This window comes from Capricornis sumatraensis, chromosome 1, assembly GCF_032405125.1.
Source record: "Capricornis sumatraensis isolate serow.1 chromosome 1, serow.2, whole genome shotgun sequence".
Classification (NCBI taxonomy): Eukaryota; Metazoa; Chordata; class Mammalia; order Artiodactyla; family Bovidae; genus Capricornis; species Capricornis sumatraensis.
In genome coordinates this window covers 175,863,363-175,887,564 of record NC_091069.1, presented here as the reverse complement: position 1 = coordinate 175,887,564, position 24,202 = coordinate 175,863,363, and the positions used below count along the sequence as shown (strand labels likewise).

The following is a 24,202-nucleotide window of genomic DNA, read 5'->3' as shown; positions in this document are numbered from 1 at the left end:
CTTTCTCAACACCACCCTCAATCCTAAGCAGAAAGAAAAATATCATTCCCAAATGGGAACATAAAAATGGTTTTTTCAAGGAGCCATGTGGTCAGCAATAACTTCAAATTGGTCTCTTTCTATCAATTTTCATCACTTATTCCGTTTATTATAAAATTTAATTCCTATATAATATTGTTGCTTTCTAATTTCTTCCCCTGGATTGCAAGAATAATTACTGTTGGAGAAAAAGAAAGGTGAAATTATTCTCCTTGAGCCCGCTTCTCCATTGATGTATGTGCTTATGTACGTTTCTGAAGGTTTAGTGCTCTTTTCAGAAAGCAATAACTTCTCACTGATCCGTTTTCCTCTTGTTTCAGCTGTTGTAAAAAACCACTGGCTAGAAAGCAACACTGAACCCCAAATAGAAAACGTTACCTTTGATCAGAATCAAGTGGACTTTTCAACAGTGGTCTCCAAAGAGGGCGTCATGGTGCAGACCCCCAGGAAGAGCCATCCTTCTTTGGATGCTCCAGAAAACATCACCTTACAAACTGAAACAGCAGCTGCTAGAGGAATAAATGACTCTCTAAGGAGAACAGATTTCACCATTCCCCGCTATGGGCCTGGAAGAACAACGACTCTGACTTCTCAGAGCAGCACCTTAGGTGAGTTTATGCTAATGACACTATTTCGTGCATGCATGTCCAGTCCTGGGAAACCAAATATCTGATGGTCTCTGCCTTCCCGCATCCTGAGTCACGATGCTCAGCCAAGGGTCCTGGGACAGAGAGGACCACGCTGTTCCTTAGGCTCCACCTGTGGCTCACTGTGGTTAGTTGAGTTGTAAGTATAGACCAGGGGAAGGTGCAGATTTGCTGAGTGGCCTGACCAATCCTGTGGAATCTACATTCCATGGCCATACCAAATCCACACCATATTGGCTGTCCTGACACACTCAGCCGTCTCCTAGGTACCAGGTCTGGTAGACTGCTGGGCTGTGTTGTTTGTGTTGATGTAGCTCAGATGGTTGTTCTTGTTCCAGTCGGCACAGCACAAAAAGTTTTGCCATATTTAGCAAAGGATTTCAATAAGGAGCTCAGGCTGGATGAGCAAGATTTGATTGAAGAAGCGAAGACAAAGAAGGCTAGCACCGACTAGATACCCACTCAGTACTAACATATTTCATCTCTCTGTTCTAACAGCAAGTGATGAGGTCACCTTACTCTCATTCTAGGAATTTGGAAACTGAAGCTAGAGAAATCCATCAGTCCAGTGTGTGCAGGTCAGACAGTTAACAGATTTCAGAGCTGAGATTTGAGCCTAAGCCTGTGTATCTGAGCAAGGTGGGAGGGGTGGCTGAGGAGTGCAATGCCTGGATCATGTGAGCAAAGATACAGAGGAAGGAAGAGAATGTGGCCTCTTTGTGGGTGGGGAGGCCAGCAGCTTCCCTTGGGGAGGACGTAAGTCACACACAGAGAAGAGGAGCACTGGATAGAACAGTCATGTGGGTGGGGTTAGGCACAGTTATCCAACACTTTGAAAACCAGGCAGTTTTGATTTGGTGGGATGGGGAATGCACGGAAGATTTTTGAACAAGGCAGTCACATGATTGAAGTGAATTTGGGCAGGTACATCTGGCAGATGGGTAGACGATGTCTGGGGTGGGAGATGGAGCAGAGGTAAGCTGGAGTCCCAGGGAGCACCCAGGTAGACACAGAAAGCCGGATACCAGGTGCTAATGTATGGCCTGGTGTTAACGTTCGGTCTGGTGGCTTTGGGGATGGCGTGGAAGGAATCAGTGAAGACTCTTCACAAAGGAAAACTGATACACTTTGGTGATGACCTAAAGGAAGAGGCTGAAACCAGCAAAGACGACACCATCCCACCCGAGTGATGGGAGGTCTGGTTGGGGGACTCAGTTCTGTAAAGGGTATATTGGGCAGTATTTTACATTCCATTTGTGAGTGATGGATATAGAGCTTAGAAACTGTGTGTGATGCTGCCTGGTTTTGTTGGTCATTCAGATCATGGAAATTCTGTGTTAAATTTAAGTAAATTCTGGGACCAGCTTTGTGGAATGTGGGTGATGTGTCGTGATCCAAAACCGACCTCTGGTTCCATGTCGTCTGATATTTAGCTTCTTTGTGCTCCTTTGTTGATAATTTTACCGTAAAATGCAGAGCCTTTGTTTGCAAGATCTGAAAACAGCCTTTGTGTGGGTCTGTGGTCTCTGCTTCAGGAGGAAATTTTTCCAAGAATGAACAGTTGCTCCTAATTTCTTCTCGTGTCTGTTTTATAGAGGTCAGAGGTGAGCTCACTCAAAGATAGTTCAGACGTTTGGAAGTCTGCTGGTGGAATTTTAATTGTGTCTGTCTACTTTCAGCCTGGGGAAAGCGTCAACCGCCATCCAGCAGTTCAGGGTCAGAAGCAAGAACTGCCCCTCTTTCCATGGAGAGTGGAACATCCTGGGGTTCCCCGGCGGGGGGACAGGGGCTCCCCGAAGAAGTGACTGTGCACACCCAAATGGCTGCCGCTTCAGTTTTGAGCCAGTCTTCTCTCCCTGCTGTGGAGGGGGGAGAAGAGACCGCACACCCCAGGCAGAGAAATTCCTCAGGACCAGAGCCCTCCTGGCCGCCTCTCTCCAGGACATCGGCTTACTCCCCTCCCTCTGACCATCCCTCATGTGAGTGCTTCTGTCCCAGCTTCACCCTCTGAAGTCATGCAGAATAGAAATAAATAGCCCTGAATGTCCAGCCAGTTACGTACTCACCACAGGGGCTACGGGGAAAGACTTTAAGCACCAGTGCAACGTATTGGGGGTTAAAAGTACAACCTGCACAATTTATCTCAGTGCTGAAGTTCATATTTAAAATGTGTTTTCTTTACTTGTATAAGGAAGAAAATAATAGTTGGTCTGGTAGCTGCTCCAGACCTTTCTCTCCACCAGGCCCTGCTTTTTCCCCTTTCCCCTTTCCCCTACATATACACATACACACACAACCACGGCTGAGCGTGGCAGTATGTGTTCTTGCATTAGAGACCAGTTCCAGGGTGAATAAAATGGTGAACATTGTGCCATTCGATAGAGAGTTATATTTGTATTTCCTTATTATTGCAAAAATGTTTCTTTCAATGGCAAAGATAATACATAGTTATCATTTCAAGAAAACCCATACAGGCAGGTGTTTGCAAGGTTGTAGCGGTGGATCACTGGGCCCTTTGTGTTCCAACCCCTGGTCATCAGTTAAGTCTCCATGTAGGTGTCCCACCTCCACTGAGCCTTTCATCAACCCTCTGAGCCATGCACCAGGTCACACTAGCTTATCCTTATCCATCTTAGCCTTCTACCCAGCTGCACTGTAACCCTGTGAGGACACAGACTGTGTCTGTTACTTCTCTTAGGTCCCTCTGCCCCACAGCGAGGTGCAGTTGATAAGGAAGGGAATGAGCATGTGCCAGATATTACAGGGTTCATCTGGCCACAGGCCAGTGCTGGAAACTTCGCCCACCATTTCTCTTCTATGAGGTTTCATTCTGAGCCTGTGCGTGCTGCTTGTGTTTTCATCTGGATGCCGTAGGGAGCAGGGCCCAGAGGGTTGGAAGAATCCTTGGGAAATGGAGCTTAGATGGCTTCAGACGTTGCCATTTCAGAGGATGTTAGAAATACTTTACAGGACTAGGGGTTCGGGTTTATGTCATCAAAGTGAAAACGGAGACCCCCTCTGGAATACCTTTTGAAGCAACCCATTCCCCTTTCATATACTCTATATAGTTTCCTGCCAACTGGGTATGTATATAATTTATGATTCATATTTTTAGGGGATTGCTTTTAAAATTATTCTTAAACATTGGTTAGATTGGATAAAAGCTGCGATCCTTTCCGGCTTCAAAGTCCTGTGGTTCGGTGGTTTAAGAACCACTTTACGAAATGGTGGAAAGGAAGCATTTTCTAGGAAGCTAAACTTGACTCTGGTCAGGGTCATTTAATATTTATACTTTAAATTCAGCTCACTGCTATGGTATATTTATTGTGGTATATTTGAAAATCAGTCTGTGTTTCCAACTACTGGCCTTGACTGTAGTCATCTGTACTTTCAGAAAAGTGTTTAGCCCTCCAATTCCTTCATCCTTTTAGAACCTCATACTTTTAATTTTTGTAGTGGTCTACCATATCGTTCCTCTTCCTTAAATGCTTCGCTGAGCATTGCTCTTCCTTCTTAGTGAACCAGTTGTTCTGTGCCAGGTAGAGTCCCACCTCCCTCTTAGATACTGGAGGGGACTTTGGGTGCTGTTCAGTTCAGGGAGACCCAGGCATTCAGGATGTGACTGCCAGCCGTCTGGATCTAGCCTGCTAGCCCCATCCTGCTGCAGGGATGTACAGGGGCCATGAACAAGGGCCTGAGCCCATGTGGAGACGAAGCTCTGCTTTATTATTTTGTTTATTTTGTGTTTTGTGCTGGGTCCTCGTTGTAGCGTGTGAGCTTCTCTAGTTGTGGCCCATGGGCTTAGTTGCCCCTCAGCGTGTGGGATCTCTGTACCCTGACCAGGGATTGAACCTGCATCCCCCGTGTTGCAAGGCAGACTCCTAACCACTGGGCTACCAGGGAAGTCCCAAAGCTCTGCTTTATTTTGAGTGCTGGGCTGGTCCCTGCTGGCCTGCTAACCAGAGCTCTAGTGTATCTTCCACCTCCCCTGAAACCTGAATTTTGAGATGTAGATTTCCTGACTGTGGGATCTAGGAGTTCTAGGCATGCAGGCAAGAGTGCTGAGAAAGCCAGCAGGACTTGGCAGACCCAGACTGGGAGTCACCCAACCCAGCTGGCCTCTCCGTGGGGAATCGAAGCCAAGAGGGAGTGTGGCGGGGGAGCGTACTTGGTGACACTTGGCTGCTTTGTCACTAGTGAATGTGACCCTGTGAAAGTCCTGGCACTTGGATCAGTCAGAGGACTGATGCTGCTCACTAGGTGAGCGCTAGGATGGCCAGCCAGTAACATGGCTTGGGGAGGATGGGGGTCCTTATTTGAAACATGAAGGGATTAGAGCAGCTGATCCTGAAGATCCTTCTAGTTCCAGCGTCTGTTATTCCAGACACATCAGCCTTTGTATTCTGTGACTCTTCACTTTTCATTCTGCTGCACACAGATGTACACACAACATAGCCTTTCTGAGGCTTGGGTAGCCAGGAGTTGCCTGCTTCCAAAAATAAATTACACGCTAATAAATATATGCGTTAAATCAAGTATAGGCCTAGACAGCTAACTCAGATTTCAAAAAAAGAGATCGGAAGCCATTTGAAATTATTTTGCTTCCTGCTTTTTTTTTCCTTCTCTACTTTTTATATTTTCTCGAATGACCATGTACTATTTGATAATTAGGGGGAAAAGTAAGCAAAGCAACTAATAGGGAAAAAAGATCTCTTTTAAAGGTGAAAAGAGATATGTGTATGTTGAATTATGTGAGAGTGGCTACAGTTGAGCACTAAATTTAGTGCCGAGCTTCCTGGAAACCAGGGCACAAAGTGAAACTGGGTGGGGTGTGATATATTGTCAGATAAAGTGAGTAATACAATTTCATCCATAGGCTTCAGTGTTTTGGGGGCAGTACCTTCTAAGAGGAATTTTATATAACGAATATTGAGGATCATACTAGAAAATACCTTCAACTGCTGTTTTGTGGAAATTGTGCTAATGTTCTTTAAAAGGTGATGTTTTCTATATATACTCAATAGGAACGGAGGGTGTAGTAATGGATCTCAACTCATGAAAGTGTTTCTGTGGGCAGCTGAGTTGATATGGTCCAGGTAAATTGCTTTGTGGTGATTTCACTTTGTAGAGGAAGAGAATATAAATAACTCAGAAGGTTGTAGGTTTAGCAATACCTTTCCCAAATATCAGCTGCTTCAGCAAGATTTTTGGCAAGTTCTGGATCACAGCCAAGTCAAGGGCAAGCATCGTAATATGTGCCTGAGGCTCCAGTACATCGTGTTGTAATGGGAGAGGGACCCATATTCTTTCCCCAGAAGAGCAGGCGTTCTTTTCACCTCTTATTATAAATATTAGGGAATTTAGCTTGTTTCTGCTCCCAAATGGATGGTCTTCTCATTTTTGAATGGCTGCTTCAAGGGTAGAAAATGAGCAAGGAAGGGCAATTATTAAATAATCAGTAGTGCTGGTCTGCTGATTAGAAACATGGTACATTTCCCCCTAGATGTATTCAGCAGGTGCTCATTTGGTAACATAAGTGGTGATTGTAGGTTAGTTTGACCAAGCTTTTCTCCTTTTATTAAGAAGCACCAACTCTACAGAAGTATCCACACTGCTTAGTAGCTTTACTGTGAGCATTGAATGAGATTATACAAATAAAGTCTTAGGTAGCACAATCTGTGGAGGTGTACGTAAAGTAGTGGCATATTGTTATTAGTTGAAAAGACAGCTTGTAATACTGATGATAATGAAACGGTGAAACAGTGTTCCATGGAGCCTTAGGGTCAGGGAAAACCTAGCCATTTTCCTTTTGTGACTTTCAGTGATTGTGATGTTTACGGGTGTATTTCTGAGGCCATTTGCTTTGCTGGACAGGTATTCAGGCTGAGTCCAATAAAACCGTCACTGTGCGCTGAGTCAATGAAATAATGCAATTTACTGGGAAGAAAAGTGTTTTGAAAGAGCACTCAGCAATCCGATGGGGCTGTAATTGGTGGATATAGATGGTGACGCTAATGAAGTTAGGCCCAAGAAGCTAAGTAGGTGAGTGAGGATTTGGGACATGTCTGTGTTGTGCTTTTTTTTTTTTTTTTTTTAATACTGAACCTTTTTTGTTAGTTTGTAGCAGAGAAAGGTTTATTTCAGGGTTAAGCAAGGAGAATGGATGCTTGTGCTCAAAAACCCCAGGTCCATTTGTTTTTGTTCTTAAGTAACTCCAGTACTTTGGCCACCTCATGCAAAGAGTTGACTCATTGGAAAAGACTCTGATGCTGGGAGGGATTGGGGGCAGGAGGAGAAGGGGACGACTGAGGATGAGATGGCTGGATGGCATCATGGACTCGATGGACGTGAGTCTGAGTGAACTCCGGGAGTTGGTGATGGACAGGGAGGCCTGGCGTGCTGCGATTCATGGGGTCGCAAAGAGTCGGACACGACTGAGCGACTGAACTGAACTGAAGGAATGGCTATAGACTGCAACTATTTTTGTTTCCAGGTCTCTCTATTTGATTTAATTACTAGTTTTACGGATTGCCTGCATCTTCCTTGTCTCCCTGAAGGTCCAGCAACCCCAGCCACAGCCTGTGTTCTAGGTATACCTGGTTCTGTGGTTTTGTACAAAAGTAAAAGGAGCCTTTTTGTTTCCTGTGCTCACTCTCTATGTATATATTTAACTTTTATTTGTGCTTTTGTTACGACTGCGTATTGGACTGGTCTTCAAAGAAACGTTTATAATGAGGACTTTATTTTTTCCTTTCCTGGGTCATAATTAACAATTTAAAGCCTTTCATTTTATAGGTATACAGAGTACCTTTTTTAAAAATTTGGCTTAAAAAGAGAAAAAAAGCACTCTTCCTTCTTGCCTCTGGGTCTTCTTGCCCACTCACCATGCTTCCCTGCAGTTTATTCCTGTTTGGCATGAGGCTTTCAGTGTACCCTTCTGGAGGTCATTTCTCAGGGTGTCCTTTGGAAAGTTCTTTGTGGAAGGGAACCACCAGCAAGCCACTGTACTTCTGTAGAGCAGACTGTCCACTTGGACCAATGGTGTGTTATTCAGTTCTGGAGGCTCTTGACAACTGATCCAGTGTCTGCCATCCATTTCATCAGAAACATTGTTCCCAACCTGGAGTCCTTGGGACCCACTGGAGTACTGTGTGAGCCAGTCTCCAGAGCTTCATGAGGTTAACTCCAGGGATGGAGCCTGTTGCTTTTGGGTGGAATTAAATCAAATCAGTGGGGTAATGATGAGTATCTCCTGCTGATTAGAAGCTCTGTTACTTAATAAATGCAGCTTGGTTAATGGTCTTTCGAAACGTCAGTTTTACAGTGGCCCTGAGGTGGCAAGTGATAAAGAACTGTCGATGGTGGCAAGGCTGGGAATGACTGTTCTAGGCCACCATTGTTCTGACTATGGATGCAAAGCCCAAGGCCCCCTCGCTGGTGACTGGGTCCCCTGTAATGCACCCACTTTTATGCATTTTTAGGTATAGGCTTTAATCTATAATAGCATTTGAACAAAAGGCTTATGTGGCTAAAAGAAAATAAAACACAGACCGTGTCACAGTGGTCTGTCCTATATAATTATAAGGTGGAACTCAAGAACAGAAGTTTTTAGCTTCTTCTATATAGACTGACGCAAGTCGGGTCTAGAGGCTTTCTGCTGTCTTCCTCTTAGCTTGATCTGAGGCTTTAGTTGTGCTCAGCAAAGGACCTCATGCTTCTCCACTTAGCGCTGTGAAAAGAGGGAGAATGAGTGTGTTAGCTGTGTTTATCTTTTAGATCCACATTACATATATTCATCTATCACAATGTAATTAACATCATTTGTATCCAGATACACCCTGGCTAGTCTTAAAGCATATTTTCTTCCGTTCTAGCTTCTGGAAGCATAGAAGATTTAAACAGCTCTACTGCTGTCCACAGCTCCTCGGTGAGTGGGACAAAGAGTGTCCATGTTGCCACCATGTTCCCCAACAGTGTCCGAAGGACGCCCCAGGCTTCAGTCATCAGTCTGCGACCTCTGAATGAGACAGAACATTTCCCCGAGGACTCTGATATTGCCATAACTTCATCATCAGTCCATCCTTCCCCCTCGGAGGCAGACTTGAGAAGAAGCAGTGGAGTATTCGGGAGCCCAGGGGACGGGGCATTCACAGGGCTGTCCACAGAAGGTGCATTTGGTCTTACACCTTCCAACGTCTCAAGGGAATTTTGGCAAAATGATTCTCCAAGTAAGTCTTCAATCTCTATTTGATGTATTATGGACATGTAAAAATTGTTGAATTTTCTCAAGGGGTCACTTCAAGACCATTTATAATCTTTAAAAAAAAAAAGACGACAACTGTGTTCTTGGATAACACTATCTCTTTTATCTGGTAGACCACATTATCACATTTTGATTTTCAGCATGACAGTGTTGTGAAATTAGTCAAACAGGCATCATTCCTCCTGCTTTCTTGTAGATGAGGAAACTGAGGCTCAGCTGGTTTAAGTAGTGAGTGCCTGATCTTTATCTCACTCACCGCAGAGCTGAGACTCCCACCTCCGAGCTCCTGGTGCTGATGTATCTGTGGCTCTGTAGCTTTAACTTCAGACTCAGAGCTGGCCGCTCTTTAAAGCCAGCTTCAGTTATCTTATGTACAGATCATCTTCACAAATAAAATGTGCGGAGTATATAAATATACTCCTCAAGCTCATGGTTTTAGTGAGCCCCATAGTTGATTTTTTTTTTTTTTGCTGTATTTCAGAATTAGAATAATCTTTATTAATAATAGAACTGCCTTAGGAAAATACTGACTAAGCATCATATTTGGGCACATTGTATTTGATGGTGTAGCAGCATACCCACTGGCTCACACTACCCCGTGTTTTAGGGGAAAGAATAAAACACTCAGGCCTGTGACTCTGAGACTTTGCACGTACTGTTTAAAAGCTCTGCTCTTCACCAGTTTTTGGTATTGCTCTCTTATTGACACTGAATAGTTTTGAAATAATTGTTTAGAACATGAAAGCGTACGTCAGGTCACGTGTATAGTAAACACTGTACAAGGTCCTTGCAAAGGGCACCTTCTCTTAGGGAAGACTCGTGTCTTAGCTGTGGAGGGATCTCTCTTACATCCACGTAATGGCCTTTTGTGTCTGACACCTTGCAGCCTCCGGAGGACCCCAGCCGGCCAGTGGCTCTGGTGCAGGGAATGGCAGCCCTGTGTCTCAGACAGAAGCCTCCTCTCGGTCCCTCCCGCCAGTCGGAGGTGGAGAGAGCACCGCTGTCTGGTTTTCCGCCGGCAGCGAGCCCTTCGCAGGTGCGGCAGGAAGCTCCACTTCCCATCCTGAGGTTGGGAAGGCTTCAGTCCTGACCCGCTTCTCAGCCTCCGCCCCGCAGTCTCGAGGAAGCCACTCAGCGCTGTATGAAATGAGCTACTCTGAGCTGGCCACCGAGTCCTTGTCTTCATCCTCCTCAGAAAGTCTGGGCTTCTCGGCACCTCGCGGGGAGCGCTCGAGTGAGTCTCCATCCGCGGAACCGCACCCCCCGAGGAGGGTGGGGGGCTGCCTGAGCTTGATCTTCAGCGATAATGAAATGGTTCTGCAGGCCTCTCAGTATCTCCAGGCCATCCTTCTAGCTGGTTGATACCCATAAACCTGCATATCCCCCAGTTTTTCTGTAATGTCTCCAAGATGCTGCTTGCCGCACACAGCTTGGGGACTTCTCTGCAGTGTCCTTCCAGCCCTTAGAGCTCACCCCACACCCCCACGCTGCCGCCGTCACACAGCTTCTGGAAGGTGAGAGTATCACCTCCTCGTGAGTGGTTGTTCATGCCAGGTCTGGGCTTCCATCAAGAGACATTCTCCTTTCCCCCGTTTAAACAGCCTTATTGTGCTTTATTTCACATTCTGTACAGTTCACCCATTTAAAATGTACAATTCAGTGGTGGTTTTGGTATAGTCACAGAGTTGGGCCACCATCACTACCGTCTGATTCCAGAATGTTTTCATCACCCCAAAGAGAAACTGCTCACTGTTGTCTCTCCCCATTCTCTGCTCTTCTGGGCCTCTGACAGCAGCCATGAGTTTACTTTCTGCCTCTATAGACTTGCCTACTGGAGACGTTGCTTATAAATGGAACCATAGCATGTGTGGCCTTTTGTGTTTTTCATTTAGCATCAGATTTCCAAGGTTCATCCATGCTGTGGCGTGTGTCCAGGCTTCATCCCTTAGTGTTGCCAAATGCTGTTCTGTTGTATGGATGTGCTACGTTTTAATTTGTACTTTTATCAGTTACTGGATATGTGGGTTGTTCCCACCTCTTGGTTATTATGACTAGTACTCTTGTGAACATTCAAGTACATGTTTTTGTGTGCACATATGTTTTCTTGGAATTGCCTTGGAATTGCCAGGTTAGATGGCAGCTCTGTTTCTGACCTTTGAGGAACTACCAAACTGTTTTCCAGAGGGGCTGCACCATTTTGTATTCCCACCAGCAAAGCAGGAGGGTTTTAGTTTCTTAGCACCTTGAACACCATTTGTCGTTGTCGAGCTCTTTTAATTCTAGTGAGCTGACTCATTGGAAAAGACCCTGATACTGGGAAAGATTGAGGGCAGAAGAAGGGGGCAGCAGACGATGAGGTGGTTAGATAACATCACCGACTCGATGGATGTGAATTTGAGGAAACTCCAGGAGATAGTGAAGCATGAGGGCGCCTGGTATGCTGCAGTTCATGGGGTCGCAAAGAGTTGAACATGACTTAGCAGTTGAGCAACAATAACAGCAATTGTAGTGGAGGTTAACTGGCGTCTTAAGTGGTATTGGATTGCAGTTTTCCCAGCTGACTAATGATGGTGAGCATCTTTTCATGTGCTCATTGACCATTTGTATATATTCTTCGGAAACGTCTGTTTAGATCTTTTGACCCTTTTAAAATCGGGTTGTTTATCTTTCTTTAATTGAGTTGTGAGAGTTCTTTATATATTCTGGATACTTGTCCTTCAACAGAAAGATGATTTGCCGTCATTTTCTCTTATTCTATGGGTTGTCTTTTAACTTGCTTGCTGTTATCCCATGAACAGCACGAATCTTTTAATTTTGATGAATTCTAGTCTGTTGCTTTAAGAAAACTTTTCCTTTGATGTTCCTTTTTAAGAATGTTTTTGGAAAATATTTTGAGAACAATTCTCATCAGCCTTATCAAAGTAAATTGCATGTTGATAAACCAAAAATACAGGAACTTATCATTTAAGCTTATAATAGGTTTGAGTTCTTACCTCTCTACCACTAACAGTGGAAGCTCTTTTCCCTGCTATGAGTTCTCTAATTAATGAGTAAAATTAGCATTTATTATTTACTACTGATGTGATATGGAAAAGCATATGCTTTGTTGTAAAGAATACCACATGTGTGGGTGGAGACTATTTGTGCTGTTTTACATCCAGGCATGGAAAACACACTCTTTCTGTCACTTAAACACAAGGCATCCTTTTCTGCCCTGCCCCTGTAGTCTCAGAAGTTTCGCCTTCGCAGGCCTGGAGTTTACATCCCATAGCGTTTCCCTCTTCCATCTCTTCAGTACCTACACTCTGCAGTCAGGGTGCAGTTGGTGTGCGGGGACAATGTGGCTTCAGTGTGAGTGGCACGTGGGGTTCTGAGGCACCAGATGAGGAAGAGCCATGTTCCTGAAACCACCTGCTCTGGGATTGCATGACGCTTGCTCTCTTTTCCCTGGAATCACCCACAGCTCACAGCTCCTGCCGTACAGCTTGCAGGTTTCTTGGGTCATCCCTTCCTCTGGGTTCAGATGCAGCCCCTCTGTTTCAGGGGATGGCTGCCCCCTGTGTTGTCTACCAGCCTGAGAGGGGTGGTCTGCCTGCATCATCACAGGCCTGTCCTCTTTGTCAGGGAAATTGTGGTCAGGTAGCTCCGCTCTCCAGCTTCTCCTGGTGGACTTTGCGTGGGCCTCTCTTAAGTCCCCCCGCGAGGGTCAGATCGCATCTGCGACCAGGTCCTGGCTTTCCTGGCGCCGTCCCAGCTCCCTGTGTGTGCCTGTGCCCCTGCTCATCCCTGCTGGTCAGCTAACACACACCTGTCATGGAGCGAGGGCTTCCCGGGTGACACGAGCGGTAACGAACCCACCTACCTTTGTGGGAGGTGTAAGAGATGTGGATTCCGTCCCTGGGTTGGAAAGAGCCCCTGGAGGAGGGCACTGCAGCCCACGCCAGTATTCTTGCCTGGAGAATCCCTTGGACAGAGGAGCCTGGGGGGCCACAGTCCATGGGGTTGCAAAGAGTTGGGTATGACTAAAGCCACTTAGCACTCGCATAGGAAGTGAGCTGACCTCATACTCAGCTTTACATCCATTTTCCACCAAGGTAGGTCTCTCAAGGACTAAACTGACTTAGGAATTGGGATAAGAATCAGAAAAGAGCCTGTTTTTCGCATTAGATCCAGATTATGAAGCAGTTAGGCCAAGAAGAATTGGTCCTCATTTCCCTCATTTCTGAAAAGAAGGATTTATTTGATAATAATCTAAGATTCTTTAAATTTATAGCATAAAATATATACCGAAGAAAAAAGGAAAAGGATATTTATTCATGTGTCACCTACTCCTATTCAGTCCCACCAAGAAAAAAAAAAAACAAGCTCACCTGTAACCTCTAACCATGATGCCATTTCTCACTGAGAGGCTAGCGTGGAGAGCTACGCTGTAGAATAACAGACACTATAGAATGGCGGGCCCTGTGTCCATCAGCTATCGCTGGTCCCACCTGGAGGTAAAAGCCTTTAGGGTAATACCAGCCTCCCTCCCCGGTCTTGTCAGGTGGAAAGCTCCAGCAGGGTTGTTAGTTTTTTGCCCACTTAGGTCTTCACTGGTGACACGGCTGGTAAAGAATCTGCCTGCAATATGGGAGACTTGGGTTCTATCCCTCGGTTGGGAAGATCCCCTGGAGAAGGGAAAGGCTACCCACTCCAGTATTTTGGCCTGGAGAAATCCACGGACTGTACTGTCCATGGGGTTGCAAAGGGTCGGACATGGCTAAGAGACTTTCACTTTCACTTCCCCACACCACCGCCACCAATTTCCCTGACATAAACACTATTTATTATGTATCACCAAGAAGAAATATTGTATTGATCCTGTTCACTGGAGTAATGGAACTTATCATAAATCCAAGTCACCTGAACAGCAGCGCTGATCTCGCACTGCCTCTGGAGGATTCAGTCACTGCTATGTTAGCAGGAAAGACGCACATGTTGGGTTTTCACCTCGTCAGTTTCAGACAAAGACCCTGAGAAGGCAGAGGACAGTGCTGTGGCTCACACAGCCCCGCTGTACACCGCACTGACCAGCCCTCCCCTTTCCTGTCCTCTTGTAGCCACCGAAGACAGTCCTGAGCTGGGTATTGGTACCAAAGCTGAAGAGGGGGCTTCCTGGGGAGCGCCAGGGGTCCGCACTCACAGCCCGCACACTTTGGCTACGTTCGCTGGAGTTGGGGAGCGCACACTGCGGTCTCTCACCAATGGCAGCACAACTCCCGGGGATGCGGGGCGATCGGCAACAGCTGGAGAAACGGAGAGTGCCACACAGCTGGGAAACACGACGGTGACTGGGGACGCCCGCCTGGTCTCGGGTTCACTGGCGGCCACAAGGACCTTCGGAGGGCGTGGAGGTGATGGGCAGGGTCTCTCTGCATGTTTCCTCAGCGTATCTGTCAATTTGCTTGTGGTGCTAGGCTGGTTTTGGCTTCCCAGGTGGCTCAGATGGTAAAGAATCTGCCTGCAGTGCAGGAGACCTGGGTCGGGAAGATCCCTGGGAGAAGGAAATGGCAACCCACTCCAGTATTCTTGCCTGGGGAATTCCATGGACAGAGGAGCCCAGTGGGCTGTAATCCATGGGGTCATAAAGTGTCAGATATGACTGAGTGACATGTCTGACATGACATTTTCACTTTCACTTTCTAGAATGAGTTTGCTGTCAGCCCAGGTATCTTACCAGCTCCCTGTGGAGAGCACTGTCTGGGTTCTCCCACCTCCCCCACCCCCATCCTCCCCCGTGCTTACCCGAGACATTGGCACTGTTGTGAGCCAGGATGCTTGCAATCAAGGAGCCCAGCCGGGTTGTGGCTGAGGCCGATCTCCTGGGAAAGAAATATCTCATTATACAGAATGGAAAGTTGGGAGGGTTTTCCTTTTTCCATTTAGGCACAACAATTGTTCTATTTGGGGTCTTAAGAGCTTTTCAGATACTCATTTGCTTTTATCAAAAAAAAGGTCTGTGGAAGGAATCTGGACCTGTTCCCTATTGTTTGGGGCCCCACTTCTCTTTTATTACCGTTTCCAGTGCTGCTGCTATGCTCCTCACAGGAGGGCAGGTCATTCAAACCCTGCCTGCCTCCCTGTACAGTCTCTCCAGAGAAAGTGTCTCTCCCCCGGGGGGCAGTTCACGGGCCGGACACTGAAAGTCTGTCTCAGAGTGCAGGTTCGCAGATGCCTGTCTGATGGGCCTAACTGTTTTTTCCCTCAGCAGTCCCTGGGATTAGCTACGATGGAGCGAGCAGCACGGATCCTGATTGCGGGACCTCCAGTGAACACACCAACTACACCTGTGCTTCGTCTCCTTTCACCAAAGGGGAGCGCGCACTGCTCTCCATTACAGACCACAGTTCATCCCTGGATGGAAGGGAGACTTCGACCTCTTCCGTTAAGATCTCAAGCTCTTTGAGTTCAGACTCTTCTCCCTCTTCTCAGGCTCAGACCGAGAGGAGTAACGTCTCATCCCACCAAGAACATGCTCAGCCTTCCCCTGAGGCGCTGGCTCTGCCCACGGCCAACTCTCCGCCTCACACACCCACCCTTAATACGCCAACCACTCTGGTTCCTCCGGACGCCGACGCCAGATCTGTTGGTGACGCATTATCATCTTCTTCCTCGGAGCCGCCCTTGCCCCTGCCCTCAGTGTCGCAGTCCTACCAGTCATTCTCGTCAGCCTTGCCACCTGCTGGGGCCTCCGCTCATCCCCTGCCGTCCAGCCCTGATGCACCCCCTCCTTTGTCCTCCTCGCCTCCCCCCTCGTCACTGCCCCCGACGGCGTCTGCCCCCGCCTCGCTGTCTGACTCACAGAGAGCCCTCCCACCTGCACCTTCTACCCCAGTCCTGCCCAGGGCAAGGGATGCTCCCGCAACTTCAGTTTGGACGCCAGCAGTTGCATCGTCTGTTCCTAGCAGTCAGACAGCAGGCCCTAAGAACCAGAGTAGCCCATACCTCGAGAACATCGTTACAGAATCGAAGCCACCAAGCCTGCAGACTCTGCCCGCGGAGGCCACGGAAGCTATAACAGTGATGTCTACTCTGGGGACCCCTTCACCCCTGGCCTTTACAGACTACTCCACCTCTACAGACACTGAGCAAGCCCTTCCAGGCACGAGCACCGACTTATCCCACACGTCTCCAGCTTCGGTAGCCACCACCCTCGAGACCTCTCATTCTCCCATGGCCAGCCCTAGCCTCCCGTCAAGCACAGCAGCTCTGACGGGTGGCCCCACAACAGGACAGATGGTGGCCGGAGAAACAGTACAGACAGTGGTTCAGCTCTCGCCAACCAGTCCTGAAATTCTTGTGGTCCAAGTCACAACGGCAGGTGCTGTCACCACAGAAGAGAGCCCTGTGGATAGAGATGCTGCCACCAGATTGTTCCCCCTGACCAAAGAGTCGACAACAGGACCTGGCCCTACAGAAGACGACAGCCTGGCTTCATCTTTCCTCAAAACATCTCCTCCCCCCGGAACCACGCCTGTCTCTACAGCTAAGGTGTTAACTCTGCCGACCACCTCCCCTGCGCAGAGCAGCACCCGGTCACCCACAGCACCGTCGTCTCCCGCTGCAGGTAGGACGCAGCTGTGGACGTGCCGAGGATTGCGCGGGGCTCTGGTGTGATCTCAGTGCTTTCTCGAAGCACTTAAAGCAGGAGAGAATGCCCCAGTGGCCATTTTCTCACCCTTTTCTCACCCCTGAGTTACAGAGGGCAGACAGGAGAAGATGCCATTGGCCGTGTTGACACTAGTAATGAGTAGCTTGTAGTGCCCTGTGATTGCACGACCTTTTCAAGCATGCCTTTAACGAGGCCAGAGTGGGGTAGTGAAGTGAGACTGAAGGGTGGGAAACAAGTCAAGAAGCTTTATGTGACCTGTCTGAGACACAGAGTGAGCAAGTGCCTGCGTCCAGATCAGAATCCCAAGCTTCTGGGTTAGTCAGCTGGTGCCCCAGTCACCAGGGAAGCATCTCTTGATCCCCTGAGATTTCCCTAAGACTATGGCGCTGGCTGATAAATGCGGGTGAAGGGACATGTTCAATGAGAGGACGATGAACTGACCTTTCCCATAGTGACTGTGTGACATTGCACTTGAGGTTATGTATCTCTCTATCCATGTAAAAGTTGCTGGGACAAGAGAAATAAAATCATCCACATGATTCTTTGTCACTTAAGGACAGGTAGTAGGGAGTAGGATGCTACCTCCTTTGATATCAGGGCCAAGATTTGCTGGATATTTAGTTTGTCTAGACTCAGGCAAGGAAAACTCTATTGATAAAAAAAAGTGTAATGGAGACTGAAGGAAAGAGGGAAGAAGGGGAGGGCATTGGAGGCAGGTCCGACTAGGCAGCCATCATCCAGCTTGTGGTCCAGCCATAGAGCCCATGCAGCCCGAGAGCCCCGATGCATCAGTGCCCACTTCGTGCCAGTGGCCTGCGTGCCGCTCGGAGATGGAAGCTGGCTGCTGCTTCTGGCGAGTTTGCAGTCCTGCTTCAGGACTCACAGGCTTCGTTTCCAGATGCCAAGTATATTCCAATATTAGATAGAACATAATTCACAAGTGTCCCCTAAAGCCGATTTCAGCCCCTGCAGTGATAACTGTAGACCAGTAGGAGGAGGATTGCTATTGGCTGTTGCTATGTCTTGTGACAGAGCCCGTGGGTGCAGTGTTGGATATATAGGTGCCGTGCACACGTTTAGATATATCCCAAGTAGCCGTGAGGAGCAAGGACACCATCTTCAGGTTTAGCCTATTTGTCTTCAGGGTAATTCTGGAGCTAGAACTCTCTATTTTTGTCTTCTTTTTCTCATTCTACCACTGACTTTTCTCCTTGGAGATGACTTTTCTCCTTCTGTTACGAGTTTGGATTTTTCTCAATGTGTGTCGGAAACCTTTATTAGGCAGCTATGGTATAAATGGAGTGTGACAAGACCAGTTATAGAGACCAAAACAGAGAGTGTGGTCATTGCCCCAGGAGCTGGCAGTCCAAGAGGACAGTGGGGCCTGGGCCTCGCCAGGGCCTGGCGGAGTCAGATGGGCTCATGGTCACACCATGTGAAGAGAGTGCTCACTTGCGGGCTTTTTTCTGAATGACTGCATGGTTATTTGGAGACCCATTTACAGTGTGAGATCTTTGGAAAAGAGAAAACTTGGAGCAGGGAGGATAATTGATCAGGTGTCATTTCCCCCTTAACGTATGTTTTAAATAGGCGTTGCTTCAAGTAGAATTTGTTAAGTATCTCAAGGCAGTCATCATTTCCAGGCTCAGGAATCTGTAAGCAGCATTCGGATTTGAACCAGCTCCTGTATTCAGGGATCCAGCTGTTTGATATGCCTGTGTGTACACAGCCAGTGCCGACATCCAGTCCCCATGCTTCTCTTCTGCTTCTCTTATCCGGGAACCCATTCTATTTCGTAGTATGGCCTTTTCAGGGCAAGTACACAGAAATAAGCAAGAATCAAATATTAGCTGGGAGAATTAAATATTTACCTAGAGCTGCCTTTTTACCTTTGCTGTGTGATTAACTGCTCTATTCTGGAAATGTGTTTTCAGTTAACAGCTGCACCACTCACCCTTGTCTTCATGATGGGAAGTGCATTGTGGATCCCACCACACATCCTGGGTACCGATGTGTGTGCTCACCTTCCTGGCAAGGGGACAACTGCAGTGTGGGTAAGAAGAAAAGTCATCTGCGACGGTCCATAATGTAGTGCCACACTGAGGCAGGCAGTAGACTCCTTTTCCTCCAAAACATAGGGCAGCAAGATTTTTAAATTCATGCCCTGCTTACTTGAGGGTTAACATGCTTATGCATTGTCTGCAGAGTAATATCAGTGACATTGGCAGGCCCCCATGATCCGGCTGCCTTCTGTGGACTCTGCATTCCTGGACCACCCACGGCTTCCTGAAAGCTCCCACAGTTTACTGCTCTGACCTTCGCTGTGCTGGTACTTCAGCCTAGAATCCCCCTACCCACATCTGCTTATTAAAGTCCTTCCAGTCTGTTCAGATGTTATTTGAAACAGTCCTTAATTCTCTCTCCCATCAAAATAACTACCTTCTTTACTTCCTCTGTACTTTCAAATCCTGCCTTACATTCATGTTTGTTTGTACCCCTGGCTGTCCCCACCCTCAGTAGACTGGTAGCCCCTTGAGAGCAAGTGCGGTGCCCACTCGTTCTGGTCTTCTCCACACCCGGTGCCATTTGGCTCTTAGAAGTGCTCCTTATACCAGACTGTGAGTATGCTGCCCGCTGCAGATTCACTGTGGTCCTGTGTTCCCTCTTCCACAGATGTGAACGAATGCCTCTCGAACCCCTGCCCACCCCTAGCCACGTGCAACAATACTCAGGGATCCTTCACCTGCAGATGCCCAGTGGGCTACCAGCTGGAAAAAGGGATATGCAATTTGGGTAAGAGAGTTCGTCTGTCTTGGAATTTTCTCTGCACTACAATGTGTTTTGCAAAATAACATTTATTGTTTTTCCTCCCTAATCAAAATCAATATTTGCCCGAGGTATAAATTGAAGGAATATAGAAGGAGTAGAAGATACTATTATTCCACCACTCAGAGACATAGCACTCTATTTGCAGTCTTTTTTTAGTGTACATTATATTTTTATACAGTTGGAAGTCATATGGTATTTGTACAAACTTTATATCTTAAACATTTTTCATGTTATTAAAAATATTATACAAACTTTGTAGTGACTGCATAAGTATGCCATCATTTATGCAAACACTATTTGCTTAACGTTCTACCCTACAGTTAGGGGAGAAAAAAAAGATCAAAAGGATAGTTCAACCAAAGAGTAAAAAAAAAAAAAGATTAGGGAGAGAAAAAAGAGAATAAAACCCTGATGTCCTACCATATTCGCACATACTTTTCATTTTTAAAAACTATCTTCATGTTCTTGTCCACAGGTAGATACATTTTTACAAAGCTACTGCCAAAATTGTATCATACAATTTGTCACATTTTGACCTTGAATTTAATAGAGTCCATGAAGCTGGTTGGTTTTAGATATAATCTCCATTTTACAGGTTAAAAAGCCAACAACCCAAATGAAAACTAAGGCCCTGACACAGTAGCTGGTGGTGCAGATTCCGTAACTGCTTTGTGAGAGGCCAGGGTTGCAGCCCACTGTTCTTCCATCACACAAGGCTGTGTTTGTCCTAAGAACTCTCTTGCACCCAGGGCGTGTAACCTGTGTTAGAATGCCAAGTTCAGTGAAGAAGAAATTAGAAGTGAGGAATGGGGTTATCTAAGATGGATCAGGGAACTGTCAGGTACAGTGACACAGCTTGGAATCATCTTAAATCTCTTACTGTGGTGTTTAACACAGAAAAAGTTCTTAGTAAATGTTTTTTTGAGAGAACAAATGTCTGTATCCTTTGAAATTGTTATTTGCATGCTTTCTACTGCCCATGAGCTGAGGAGGATCATCAAGACTTTTTAAGAAGGTGGTGTCAAATGACAAAACCAAGACAATTTGGTAATGAGTTTGGTGTCCTTTATTAAAGGGAAAGTAATTCATGGACTGGGGAAGTACAGGGCCTTGCAAACCATGGGAGGAACACTCTTTCGGAGCCATTTTGGGCAAGAGTGAGTTTTACTGAGTGTTAAAGAGCTGCACTCAATATGCCAGCAAATTTGGAAAACTCAGCAGTGGCCACAGGACTGGAAAAGGTCAGTTTTCATTCGAATCCCAAAGAAAGGCAGTGCCAAAGAATGTTCAAACTACTGCACAACTGTACTCATCTCACATGCTAGCAAAGTAATGCTCAAAATTCTCCAAGCCAGGCTTCAACATGACATGAACCATGAACTTCCAGATGTTCAAGCTGGATTTAGAAAAGGCAGAGGAACCAGAGATCAAACTGCCAACATCCATTGGATCATTGAAAAAGCAAGAGAGTTCCAGAAAAGCATCTTCTGCTTTATTGACTATGCCAAAGCCTTTGACTGTCTGGATCACAACAAACTGTGGAAAATTCTGAAAGAGATAGGAATACCAGACCACCTTACCTGCCTCCTGAGAAATCTGTATGCAGGTCAAGAAGTAACAGTTAGAACTGGACATGGAACAGTTTCAAATCGAGAAAGGAGTACATCAAGGCTGTATATTGTCACCCTGCTTATTTAACTTATATGCAGAGTACATCATGGGAAACGCTGGGCTGGATTAAGCACAAGCTGGAATCAAGATTGCCGGGAAAAATATCAATAACCTCAGATATGCAGATGGCACCACCCTTATGGCAGAAAGTGAAGAAGAACTAAAGAGCCTCTTGATGAAGGTGAAAGAGGAGAGTGAAAAAGCTGGCTTAAAGCTCAACATTCAGAAAACGAAGATCATGGCATCTGGTCCCATCACTTCATGGGAAATAGATGGGGAAAAAAATGGAAACAGTGACAGACTTTATTTTCTTGGGCTCTAAAATCACTGCAGATGGTGATTGCAGCCATGAAATTAAAAGATGGCTTACTCCTTGGAAGAAAAGCTATGACCAACCTAGACAACATTAAAAAGCAGAGACATTACTTTGCTGACCAAGGTCCGTCTAGTCAAGGCTATGGTTTTTCCAGTAGTCATGTATGGATGTGAGAGTTGGACCAAAAGAAAGCTGAGTGCCAAAGAATTGATGTTTTTGAACTGTGCTGCTGGAGAAGACTCTTGAGAGTCCCTTGGACTGCAAGGAGATCCAACCAGTCAGTCCTAAAGAAATCAGTCATGGATATTCATTGGAAGGACTGATGCTGAAGCTGAAGCTCCAATACTTTCGCCACCTGATGCGAAGAGCTGACTCATTTGAAAAGACCCTGATGCTGAGAAAGATTGAAGACAGGAGGAGAAGACGATGACAAAGGATGAAATGGCTGGATAGCATTACCTACTCAACGGACATGAGTTTGAGCAAGCTCTGGGAGTTGGTGATGGACAGGGAAGCCTGGCATGCTGCAGTCCATGGGGTTGCAAAGAGTTGGACATGACTGAGCAACTGAACTGAACTGAGTTTTATAGAACATAGAAGCAGCAATGGGGAAACAGGGCGTGATTGTCTGGGGTTGCATGTAAAGTCACTCAGTCGTGTCTGACTCTTTGCGACCCTATGGACTGTAGCCTACTAGGCTCCTCTGTCCATGGGATTTTCCAGGCAGTAGTACTGGAGTGGATTGCCATTTCCTTCTCCAATTATCTGACCTTATTTAGAAAGAAGTATAGAGCCCAGAGTTGGCTTCACTGTTGAGGATGGGCTGACTGATGCACTGAGTTACTAATCAAGGGGAGCATTTTTAGGAACTTGGAAGTTGAACTTGCTGATGTACGCCAGGCAGGTATAGCTCCATCTTGGGGCTAGAAATGTATTTCAACAACTTGTACCCTACTAAAATAAGGGTCGAATTTGAAAATTGTTTAAAATACAGGGATCAAGTCAAAGTGTTATTTTTTAAGGAAAAAAAATCTGAGAATATAAACATCAGTCAAAGTTAAGACATCCTCGTAACCTATTCCATTTAGCTGCACCCTGTAAAAAATAAGTGAGGAGTTTTCCATTTAAGAATGGAGACGGAAATGATTTTGAAACAGTATGGAAAAGTATACTTGCCCAGAGACTCAAATGCCAGGTTTCCAGTTCCAGGGTCAGCATGTACAGCACACTGACTCCCTGAGCCTCAATTTCCTCATCTGTAAAATCAGATTACCACCTGCTCTTCTTCCCACTCGAGGATATTATGAAGATCAAATAAAATAATGTATTTGAGCAAGCTTGGAAAGTGGTAGGATTCTTCAGGTGGGAGGTATCCTGTGACATTAGGTTTCTAATCTCTTGGACCAGGACTGAAAGCAATAAAAGTGATAAACTACGCTGAATACAGAGCAATAATTATGGATCTTTTAAGAATCATTTAGATAATATGTAAATCACCAGCGAAAAAGTTGTCCTAAAGCCAGATGATGTAACTGCAATGGGAAGACGTGACTGTGCCTGGGGGACCCTGTGGAGCCTTATTCATATTCACACGGATGCGGAGGCCATGCGTACTGCACGGATGCAGAAGAGATCTGTACTTGCCGGTCACCATATGTGTGTTTCTGCACAGAGGGTCTGGGTGCAGACCTAGACCTGAGGATAAAGGAGTGGGGAGACTGTTCTGGAAGCCTGTGTGTGGAGTGTCCCACAGGCACCATGGATGAGGAGGAGAGCCGCTTACTGTGTTAACAATCATCTTTCCCTTTTCAAGTCATTTAGCTTCATTGTTCATAAACATCAGAGGAACATGCAAATTAGAGTGTGCTGAAACGCTTTCATTTGGCCAAGAATGTTTTCAAAGAGCTCCCTGCTGCTCAGAAAGAGTCCTAAGCAGCTGGCTTCACTGAACTGTAGAACAAGCAAAAAGATGTTAAATAAGGATTAAGGGCTTTAGACAGTAAGTATAAGATGTTAAATGTTTTCCCTGGCTCATTTGTGGACCTTTTTCTTAATTCAGCAGGCAAGCTTTCTGTGAAAGAGCAGCTTCATGGGTTTCTGTGTTGAGATTTTTTTTTTTTCTTGTCCAGAGGGAGAGATAAGAATTTAATCTAAAGGAAGATAAGAGCCAGATATACGGCAGGCCACCCTAATTTTTGATTGCCTACCCATTTGTAAGTTCCATTCCCCTCAGGCCCAATCAGCACAAATTGATGTTAACTAGAATTTTATTTTAGGAGTGAAATGGACCTTGGAAAATGGGGCTACATCCTTTTGTGTCTGAACCCAGCGGTATCTTGAATATGGGTTGTTTTCATAAACAGCTTATTGTCATGGAGTCTGACAGCTCCCTGGAGTGGGGCCCTGCTGCGGATGTTTGACACCTTTCTCTGCAGCCACTTAGTTGCCCTTAGACTGTCAGATTCCTCAGGGGTCTGCGGGTTTAGTGGGTAGAAGGCCTTGAAAGATGGACTCACGTGATGTTAAATGTTAATTTTGGCCCTTGGGAGCTGGGTGATCCTGGGAAGTAACCCAGCTTCTGGAAGCCTCTTTTATCAATGATAGAACAGACATTTCCTCTGAGCAAGAGGAATAGGGATTGGATAGAGGTGACTAATGAGAAGAGGAAATCAGAGCACACCCTTGAAGTTAGGGCTTGCTAACTAACTTCATAAAAGACCTAGAAAGCAAGAACTTTCCTTCATCCAAACCTTTACAGGGGTTGACAAGTCTTTCCAGCCCCAGGT

General features: G+C 46.2%; 1 protein-coding gene across 1 annotated transcript in view; it reads left to right on the top strand.

The window, feature by feature from the left end:
* HEG1 (heart development protein with EGF like domains 1) overlaps window positions 1-24,202 on the top strand; it is an 83,526-nt gene that overhangs the window by 21,399 nt on the left and 37,925 nt on the right. Inside the window, exons 2-8 of the mRNA XM_068968502.1 lie at window positions 360-647; window positions 2,366-2,665; window positions 8,561-8,914; window positions 9,836-10,183; window positions 15,200-16,555; window positions 18,535-18,654; window positions 19,274-19,393. Of these exons, the coding sequence (XP_068824603.1) occupies window positions 360-647; window positions 2,366-2,665; window positions 8,561-8,914; window positions 9,836-10,183; window positions 15,200-16,555; window positions 18,535-18,654; window positions 19,274-19,393 (2,886 nt within the window). The remainder of the gene's footprint in view (window positions 1-359; window positions 648-2,365; window positions 2,666-8,560; window positions 8,915-9,835; window positions 10,184-15,199; window positions 16,556-18,534; window positions 18,655-19,273; window positions 19,394-24,202) is intronic.